At 36.3% G+C, this 10,135-nt stretch overlaps 3 protein-coding genes across 3 annotated transcripts; 2 read left to right on the top strand and 1 right to left on the bottom strand.

Moving 5' to 3' along the window:
- The first annotated feature begins 917 nt into the window (after window positions 1-917).
- LOC126763014 (tumor susceptibility gene 101 protein) lies at window positions 918-2,875 on the top strand. The gene is made up of 9 exons (XM_050480175.1): window positions 918-1,119; window positions 1,185-1,269; window positions 1,347-1,412; window positions 1,476-1,639; window positions 1,758-1,863; window positions 1,916-2,124; window positions 2,187-2,399; window positions 2,455-2,588; window positions 2,655-2,875. Exons 1-9 carry the CDS (start codon window positions 1,072-1,074, stop codon window positions 2,839-2,841), a joined length of 1,212 nt encoding a protein of 403 aa, XP_050336132.1. The 5' UTR covers window positions 918-1,071; the 3' UTR covers window positions 2,842-2,875.
- A 335-nt stretch (window positions 2,876-3,210) lies between these two features.
- LOC126763024 (transmembrane protein 258) lies at window positions 3,211-3,716 on the bottom strand. The gene is made up of 2 exons (XM_050480195.1): window positions 3,598-3,716; window positions 3,211-3,543 (listed from the first exon to the last, which is right to left on the bottom strand). The coding sequence occupies exon 2, from the start codon at window positions 3,534-3,536 to the stop codon at window positions 3,297-3,299; it is 240 nt and encodes a 79-aa protein (XP_050336152.1). The 5' UTR covers window positions 3,537-3,543; window positions 3,598-3,716; the 3' UTR covers window positions 3,211-3,296.
- Window positions 3,717-4,414: 698 nt separating this feature from the next.
- LOC126762991 (uncharacterized) lies at window positions 4,415-10,115 on the top strand. The gene is made up of 7 exons (XM_050480127.1): window positions 4,415-4,549; window positions 4,617-4,890; window positions 4,990-6,984; window positions 7,056-7,255; window positions 7,331-7,468; window positions 7,529-8,020; window positions 8,084-10,115. Exons 1-7 carry the CDS (start codon window positions 4,541-4,543, stop codon window positions 9,872-9,874), a joined length of 4,899 nt encoding a protein of 1,632 aa, XP_050336084.1. The 5' UTR covers window positions 4,415-4,540; the 3' UTR covers window positions 9,875-10,115.
- Window positions 10,116-10,135: the final 20 nt, after the last annotated feature.

Raw genomic sequence — 10,135 nt, 5'->3', positions numbered from 1 at the left:
TTAGCAGAAATCATCCTTGCAATAACCTGCTTGGAGCGGAACCGGCTCCCAGGAACATCAAGAGGTCATTCTTCAACTACTTCGACGACATCAGACAATACGCGGACCAGACTTCGCACGCAACTCACTTCCAACAACCATCATTCACAGTGGAGCCATCAACACGAAGAGCTTCATTCTGGATACTGTAGTGGGTTAAACTCCTACTTATCCAGAATAGACTCCAACATATCCAATATACATATGTCCTCCGTGCAATGAGTCTCGGCATGACACTGGCCACCTCTTTGCATACCGTATCAACCCCACTCATCTGACATCCCACTCCCGTTGGTCCGACCCCGCCGAAACAGCACGTTTCTTTGGACTTCCGTTGGATGACGTCGACGACATTATTATTAGGTATCCCTACAACAACAACAACGGAGACCTCATGAACTGAGTTGATTTAGCCCTGTCGGCCTATCTATCTGTATATACGCGAACTAACCCTTCAGTTTTTGAGGTATCGTTCTCAAATCTTGCACACGTCCTTTCCTCTCCGAAAGGCTGCTCATTTACTGGAGCCGCCACTATAGCATATAGCTGTCATACAAACTGAGCAATCAAGGTCAAGTTCTTGTATGGAAGGTTTTTTTATTTGACAAAGTTTTTTAACAAAATTTTGCACGAAATATTTTCCAGCGCAAAGCAATCTCCAGACAAATGTTTTTTGATCGGATCGGTTGGGCATATACTTATCTACCATACAAACTGAACAATCAGGGAAATTTTTTTCAGTCATTTGATTTTGAAAAAAAAAACATAAATTATGTATCACCCTATTTTTCCGATTATATGGCTACTCTCGCCACCTAATATTATTTTAACTTCAATAGCAAAGTGTGGCAACTTGAAAAATATATTAACGTAAGGAATGTATCATCTGTGAATGCAGTCATAAACGTCAAAAATCGAACAAAAGAATATTTTTAAGAAAAGATTATATCAAGTGTTTATTTTAATTAAAATTAGTCATTAACACTTAAATTAAAGCATTAAGAAAGTTTAAAGAATTAATTCAAGTAAAACATGATGCCCGCTGCAGAGGAGGCGCAGATTTCAAAGTTATTATCCAGGGTTTGTGCCTTAGTTTAGTTTTTTTCAATGCATAATTAATATTAAATATATTATTTATATCGTAGTATAAAAATGTTAGTGCGACCAAAAAAGATGTTATTGACGTAATTACCACGTATCGCTCCTTGACATATAATTTGCAAAAATTCGGTAAGTTGGAATTGTAAAGGGTGTTGTCTAGCAGTATTACTTGATTTAAGTATCACATATATATTTTAATTTTTTAGTTTTCAACGATGGAAGTACTAAGGAGCTTTTCAATTTGGCTGGAACTATACCGGTTGTTTATAAAAGTAATTTTTTTTATTTTTAATTTTACACAATCAGAAGTAAACAATAATAATATTTACCAACAGATAACACTTACTACATTCCAATATGCATATGGTTAATGGATACACATCCTCAAAATGCACCAATGTGCTTTGTAAAACCAACCCCAACAATGCAAATTAAGGTATCAATGTATGTGGACCATAATGGAAAGATTTATTTGCCATATCTGCACGATTGGCAACCGGTGAGTGCGTCAATGAAATTCTATTGTGTTGTATAAAGAAAAAGATAATGTTTCCAATAATTTAAAACAAAGTTTATGAAAAAACTATGTCCTAAAATAACTTTTATTTTAAATGTAGCATACATCGGATTTACTCTCTCTGATACAAGTAATGATTCTGACGTTTGGTGATCACCCACCAGTTTTTTCCAAACCTAAAGAACAGCCACCAAATCCGTATACAGGTATGCATTGTTAATTGATATAATACATTCAAATCTAGATTTTAAACTATAGGTTTACCTATGCCTGGTGGTGTCGGATATCCACCTTACCCTACAGCTGGCGGAGGTGCATTCCCACCTTATCCGACAGCAAATAATTTTGGACCATTTCCACCGTATCCTACCGGAGGTAATTCCTCTGTGGCTAATCCTAGTACAAGTACAGGAGGTTATCCACCGTATATGAATTATCCACAAGTTCCTGGTTATAATTCTGGATTTGTAATATTATTTTTTAAAACTGTCAAATGTGCTACTCCTCTTAACATCAGTTTTTTGTATAGAATTCTTCAACACCAAGTTCCACGGGCACCATAACAGAGGAGCATATTAAGGCATCTCTTATTAGCGCAGTGGAAGACAAACTACGACGTCGCCTACAAGAGAAAGTTAATCAATATCAAGCTGAAATTGAAACACTCAATCGTACCAAGCAGGAATTGGTAGAGGGCAGCTCAAAAATTGACAACGTTATTGCACGTCTTATTAGAGAAGAAGTAAGTAAGGAACTTATTTAGCTGTTCTTATTAAAAAAAAAAACGATTATTTAAGGTGGAACTTAAAAAAAATGTAGACATTTTGCGAGACAAGGAACAAGAACTTGAAAAAAGTTTAGACGCATTGGAGAAGTCTGAAGGTATAGACCCAGATGAAGCCGTTACAACAACAGCTCCGCTATATAGACAGTATGTTTTTTATATCAATACCTATCAATAAAAAAATCATGTTTATCTATAAAATACTCATTTCAGATTACTTAATGCGTATGCTGAAGAAGCGGCTCTTGAGGATGCAATTTACTATTTGGGTGAAGCCTTACGAAGTGGAGTTATTGACTTGGAAACATTCTTAAAGCATGTACGTCAATTATCTCGTAAGCAATTTATGCTTCGAGCTATTATGCAGAAATGTAGACAAAAAGCTGGATTGGCGGGATAAATAACACAATGCCATAGTGAAATAAATCAAATAATGGAAATTGAATTTTGTTCCACTAATGTTGGAATTACTCAACAAAATAAAATAAATATATTTATTTTATTATTATGTATTCAAATAAAATAAATCGATAAATTCATTAATTGCAAATAATCAAAAAACATCTAAAATTTAATGTGGCAAGTGATGTATACATATGTATATCCTTTATTACAGACTTTGATAGCTGGAAATCATTGATGCTGATTCTCCCACATGCAATAATTTATAACCAAAATTTTGTTTAGCACATCTTTCTAATACTTTGTATTATAGCAAGCATAATTCTTTCTAATACTTTGTAATATAGCAAGTATAATTCATATAAAATTTTGGTTACACAAAGAGCAATATTTTTGTTTTTATTAAAAAACTCCGGTAGTCTTAAAAATACAATTTACCAATCGCAAAACAATTTATATGTATATACCCACTGACAGCATTAGAAAAACTACTCCGAAACCTAGAAATATTGAAGCGCAGAGACTAATTGAAAGCTCTTTAAACAGAGTACGCTCCTTAGAATTCTTTGGTCGTGATACCACAAATACGAAAAACCAGGCGGTGAAAAAAGTACCAATTGTCAGCAATACCGTAGCTAGGTGTGGAAATACAGCTGGATTTACGGGTGAAACATACCGTTGCATACTTTCCATGTTGTCTCTACAAATATTTAACAGCTTACATTTTTATTACAAAAAATGTCTTATGCCTTACCTGTTTGTATATTTTTATTATCAAAAAGGTGGAATTATATTCGTTTAGAGATCTGACAAATACGTGGCCCGGCTTGTAAATGTTTATAGTGATGATCGTCATATATCGACTTTATTCAGCAATGGTAGTGGCAAAATAGCGTCAACCGGTCGTCTTTTGGTAACGATTACATTTTTTTTTTTTAATGATTTCTTTGGGCGACGAAGTCATAAATTAGTCTTTAAGGTGTATAACAAAAATACAAGATAAAAAACCCTAAAAGCTAAACAATTGATTTTATAATATTAAAAAAAAATATGTAGAATTATTTGAAAATAACTCAAATAAAAATATAAAATATGGTTACGATTTCAATTTATTAAATAAGTTTATTAATTAAGTGTTAAATAAATATCATTTAAGTTATCGAAAAACTTCTATATTGTAAACTAACAAACTTAAGATTCAATAAGTAAGCTGCCTGGTACTCACCCTGTATGCCAACTATCCCTCAAGTCATACCTAATTTACCAACAAGATTTCCCTTAAATAATGTAATGGGAATTGACTAAACTACCCTAAACTCTTTTGTGATGCGTTGGCAAATTGATAGGCTAATTTATATAAAAGAAAACAAATATCTATAAGAGTAGCCCTACACGACATCCTGTGGGTTACACCTCCTTTATAGATCCTTTTCAAATGTGGCATTTTCGATACAATATGTATTCCTTGTACGGTAATAATAATAAAATTCATTGAAGTGGCAACTCTGCAGCAGCTCTCAGATACAACCCTGAGGGTGGCCGAAAGCACTTGCCACTACACGAGTGAATGTAAAGAATAGTAAAAAAAAACATAGCGGTCCGTGAAATATAGGAGAAATTGGTTGCAGAAAGAAGATTATAAATATCAGAGCTCGGAACTAACATATTTAAATGTTAGGAATTTACTTTACTAAAAAATGGACGAGGTAAGGAAACGCTTTACATTAATATAAAATGCACGTGCAACTATACAGATGAAATTGTATTGATTAGGTTGAAATAGATGGTGAAGATTTCAATGAGCTTGAGGCTAGGCTATACGGTCAAATACACCATGAGGCCGTTGATTCAACAAAGGCAGACGTAAATAATACAACTGAATGCCAGCAAGACCCGCAAGTACAAGAAAAACAGAGCGTGGAGCGCGTCGTTACAGAAAGAAGTATTATTTACCGACCTGCTAAATCCAGCCAAGTGCCCGATACACGCTACTGGGTGAACAACAAATTTACAAAAAGTGTAAATCAGCTAAAAACAGTTGAGAAAGGTACATCAAAGAAATAATATATATATATATAATATATATATATATATATATATATATATATATATATTCAAAACAATATTAACTTTCACAATATTACAGAAAAATCTACCAATTTAAGTGAGAAGCAGCCTGACATTAATAAACTCCTTTCCTCAGGACAAAAAATAGGCACTACAGACAAAAACAATGAAAATCAAGTAAAAATTAAAATACCTGAAAGAAATTACACACGAGATAGTAACATACTAATTAATCCGGCAGCGGTTGCTCTCAGCTCGAAGCCAAATCAAAAAAAGAAAAAACAAAAAAAAGTTTCAACTGCAGTGCCACGAAGTGGTCCATTTACGCAACAAGAAAATAAATTGCAAAAGGTCATTTTGGTTCAAGCTAAAAAGCAAAAATCAAAAAATGTTCGCAATAAAAAGAAAAAGCAACAACAGCGTGTGGAAACAATTGTATTAGATTCATCTTCTGACGAAAATAGTGGATCGGATAGCTCAGACGATGATGTACTTTTAATACCATCAAAGCCTCCACCACTTATCACACTTTCTGACAGCGATAATGAAGGCACTGGGATTCAACTAGAAGAAGAAAATGCTTTGGATGCTTCTGACGTTGTTATGGATAGTAAAACTAAACAACCCGATTTTACTAAGCCAAATGATAAATGTAACAATTTAACGTCAGACGTACCCGAAAAAACTGCTGATCCAATCATTAGTCGATGCACTTCACCATGTTCTGTGTTATCATCAGATGACTTTATTGGTCAAACCGACCGTTCTCGTTTGCTAGAAGACAATTGCATGGCGGATGACCAAGATTTGGCTTTACTGACAGCTGATGTAAGCAATCTAGTACCTCCCAAACCGAATCGGAACACTTCGACGGAAGGTAGGGGCGCTGTTCGCAATGATGATTCTTCGGAGGATGTTATGTGCACCGGCGAATTTACTGCACCTCTAACCAACTCTGTTGGTAATGCACAAACTGAATCTTCCAGTTCCAAGAAAGAGGAAAATTATCGTGTGGATCAAACAGATTTTAGGGCATTGGATGTTTATGAAAGCGAATCTGATATAACAGATAGTGTTTATTCTAAAGGACATGCTAGAACAATTGTGAAACCAATTTATAGCAGCTCAGAGGCAGATGATGTGCAAAAAACAGTAGTTAGTCAAAAAGCGAAACGCTTTTGTAAGCGACGAACTTCCAGCAGTAACCGAGGTTCTGATGCACATAACAATGACGAAAGTACGGATGATGAATTAGATGACGGTGTGACTAAGACGCCTATACCATTCATTTTGCGAGGTTCCGCTGTAGAGCGCTGCAATAAGAAAGTACGCAAACTTTTGGGAAATACTCGTCGGGCTTCAGTCGGTGCTCTCGGCAACACGGGTGGTAAAATGTCCGACAACGAATTCATAGCAACATTGAATAGTTTGGTACAAGAAAGTGAAAGCAAAGCGAATAATAAAATTGGCGAAACAATAATTTATGGAGATGAAAGTGCAAGTGAGGTGCAAATTGAAGGCGTGGCGAATCTAGATCAAACTCAAAAAGAAAAAAAGTTGCCAACAAGTGAGCAATTAGTTGACAGTACCCGCACACTGCAAGGTAATATCGATGCAAACGAATCAATAGATGAATTTAATAAGGGAGAAGAACAAAATCAAAACAAGGAAGCGAAACCAACAATAATTGAGCCTGACCAAACGAGCATGCAATCCGTTCAATTAGTCGCCAGTCCTCCACCATTGCAAAGTAATATCGAGGCTGTGCCTGACGAAGCAATAGCTGGATTAGATAAGATTTTTGCCTCGATAGATAATCTATCTGCAAAGAAAACGGATTACTTGGACTCGGAAGATAGTTCTGAAAATGACTTGGAAATTATTACACCCATAGTGCCGGTATCTAAAGGCCGAACAGATGACCAGAATATCTTACCTACTCACCATATTGTCTATAATGGGCATAACTCGCAACCGGGTGGCGTTGGCTGGAATGAAGAAATGATGAAATTTTATAATCTTTCTTGGCAAGGCGAAAAATTCACACTAGTTGAAGCACTAAACGGAATGGAAAGTAAGTAGAACTTAACAAATATCAAATGCTTGTAATTAAACGTTTTTTACATTTGTTTGGCTAATTTATAGGGGACCGAAGACTATGGAAAATTTACTCTGAAGATCGTTTCCCTAAGGCACGCCCGTATAGTAACTTAAAATGTTTCAACTGTTGTGAATTTGGACATACTCGCGCCAAATGTAAACGCCCGAAAAAACCACAAGTATGTTACATGTGTGGTGAAAGCGGTCATTTAGAGCCACGTTGTCCAAATACGCTTTGTTTAAGGGTAAATTTTTATTTTTAAAATTTCTTTCTTAAATATTCCTGCTCATATATTAGTATATACCAATTTTGCTTATAGTGTGGAAATAAAACTCAAGTGTTTACGAAAAGCTGCAATGCTTGCACATTCCAAAATCGGCTTATTTGTCCCATTTGCAAAGTTCGTGGTCATTCGATTAATCTCTGCCCTGACAAATGGCGTCGTTACCATTCCACGGTAAGCTTGATTACATTGAAATTTTTTGTAATAATGTAACAAAGTATAATTTCTCGTTAGACCCAACCCAATGATCAGCCGAACAGTCAAGTTGAGTACAATAAGCGCAGAATGTGTTGCGTCTGCGGAGGTAGGGGACATTTCTCCGACACATGTCGCAGTGCAGTTCGTTTTATGGAATATCCAATTATTGTCAGCCACGTAAAATCACATCAAAAATCATATAGTGACATGCTGTTTAAAACTCCATGCTCTGGAATTGCACTCAATCTTTTGTATAGACCTGGAGATGCAGTTGTTTTTCGTATGACCGCAAAAGGTGCACGAAACGGCTATTATGAACGCTTCTTGAAAGCAGTTGGTTTGGGCGGTATGTTAAAACGAAAACGACCGAGTAATAGTTCGTCAGTTACGGGAAATCTGTCCAAGAAAGCTAAGAATCTCTCTGGTCATTACGAACCGAACCCGTACGGTAAAGTAGCAAGAGAAGGCGTCACATCTACAGATAAATCACTTAGACAGACTATAGCAACTGCAGAGGCTCCCAATCAGGTTAGATACAACATGTAATGTAATCCAATTTTTTTTTTTATTATTTTATTTTCTATACTGCAGGTGCCGGAAGTTAGCGGTAGTGTGAACACGACAGAAGTAGTTTCGATGGTGGTAAATGAGTTTAAGACACCAAGTGAAATACCAGGTACTATTGCTGCCTCGCAAAGGTCTCAAAGCAAAGACAACTTAACTGTGGATTCAGACTCAAATTATAGTTTCTCGGATCATTTCGAGATACCAGCACCGGCTGTTAGTACAAAGAATACAGCACATACAGAAGAGGAAGAAATGGACGCGCAACCATCGACGTCCGCTGCTGCTAAAGGCAAACAAAGACACGTTCGTGAAATGGAACCATTGCCAGACTTTATACCATTAGGAGATAACAGTGATGTGAACATGGTTAATGACACAAATACAGGCATTTCACACCGTTTTGTTGCTGCGGATACTGACGATGAGAATATAAATGAAAACAAAAATGAGAATGATTCACCGTGTGAAGCTAAAGTTTTTCTCACACCTTTTCATAGTAATTATTTGTTATCGCCAACCGGTCACGACTTTTTGGTCCAAAAATCCAAAGAGTGTAATATCAAAGCAAGGCTCGATTGGACATCGGTCGGTCATGTTTTGGTCATATTTGGACTTGCCTTTGATCAGGACACATTTCACAAAGCCCTACTCGAGCAATGTCAGAAATTGATGGACCAAATGAATAATAAACAATTTAGTGGTATCAGAGTGCCCAAACGTATAGACGCCTTAATACGTTTTCTACGTGAAAATATCTCCCAGTTGCAGAGCGACTTAGGTGATGTAAATGATTTACAAAAACGTATTAAGAATCTAGAGAAGACGCATACAAAAGCAAATATGAAATTGGCAGAAAAATATCGTCGCTTGCTCAATATGATATTATTGGGTCAAGCTGGCCTCGGTGACGGCGACAAGCATTTAGACAAACTCTTAATTAATTTGAAATCGCTAATCAATGATTATCAAGCTGAAAATATGGTACCACAATCGCTACGTGAAGAAATTGATTCACACTGCAAAGTGCTCTTTACTTCGTATCGGCATGATAATTATCCGGAACTCATTCAAACCTACAACCAGATGCCGAATAATGAAAAAATTAATGTAAATATAGATCCGCGGCTATTGGGTCAAAAAATGCTAGATGTTAGCCTAACACCTGAACAAAAATCACGACTGGAACAATCGCCAGTGTTAGGACCCTCAGCACAACCGGGCAATCAAACATTAACTCGCAGGAAATCTACTGAAAATACCGTATCTAATTCACCATACGCCGCAAAGTCAAGATTGCCGACGAAACAAAAGGACTTGACGCAACCACCAGTGGCACAAGCTACAATAACCAATGCACCTGTAGTCGTAGCGAAGGGCAAAAATAGACCACAAAACACTACAATAGTTGAGACTACGCCAGAAGTTGGCAATACAAAAGCAAAATCGAATATAAATACACCAGTTAAGGGGCAAAATTTTGCACCACCACCATTCATAAACCCCCAACAAAAATCTACAGTGATTACAAATATTAAAGAAGCTATACAGAATCGGCCGCCTGCATTTAATGATTTACTACATGGCAATTGTAACGCTTCAGCTGGTGGGTATGGGAAAGTTCCTTCAGAGGGTCCTTCGGTATTTTGGTCTCGCGAATCATCGCGTTACTTAGGTGAATGCATTCGCATGGCTGAATCAAATACGGAATTGTTGCAAAAGTTGCAGCGCATACAGACAAAGTCTTTGGAAGGGTCGCTTTCATATAATGATTATCGAGCTGTGATTAAACTACACGGCGCAATGGTGGGAAATTAAATTTAAGCAATGGACAATGATAAACTAATATGACGGAATGGATGATTGATGGCTTTGCTGTAAAATCTCCGAGCGAATTCATTAAACTAATTTTTTAGTTGTACAAAACAATATTTGTACCAAAGCTTGGAAGGTTTAAGCGTTAGTGACACTTTTTCTCTCAAAGGAAGAAAAACTTTACAGACATAAAACAAAACAAAAAATTATATTAAATAAAATTGAACATAAATAATCTAAAAAATCGTTTTTCCTTCCCGGCTT

This window comes from Bactrocera neohumeralis, chromosome 6 (genome assembly GCF_024586455.1).
Source record: "Bactrocera neohumeralis isolate Rockhampton chromosome 6, APGP_CSIRO_Bneo_wtdbg2-racon-allhic-juicebox.fasta_v2, whole genome shotgun sequence".
Lineage (NCBI taxonomy): Eukaryota > Metazoa > Arthropoda > Insecta > Diptera > Tephritidae > Bactrocera > Bactrocera neohumeralis.
The sequence above is the reverse complement of the archived record's forward strand: the minus strand, read 5'-3'. Positions and strand labels throughout refer to the sequence as shown.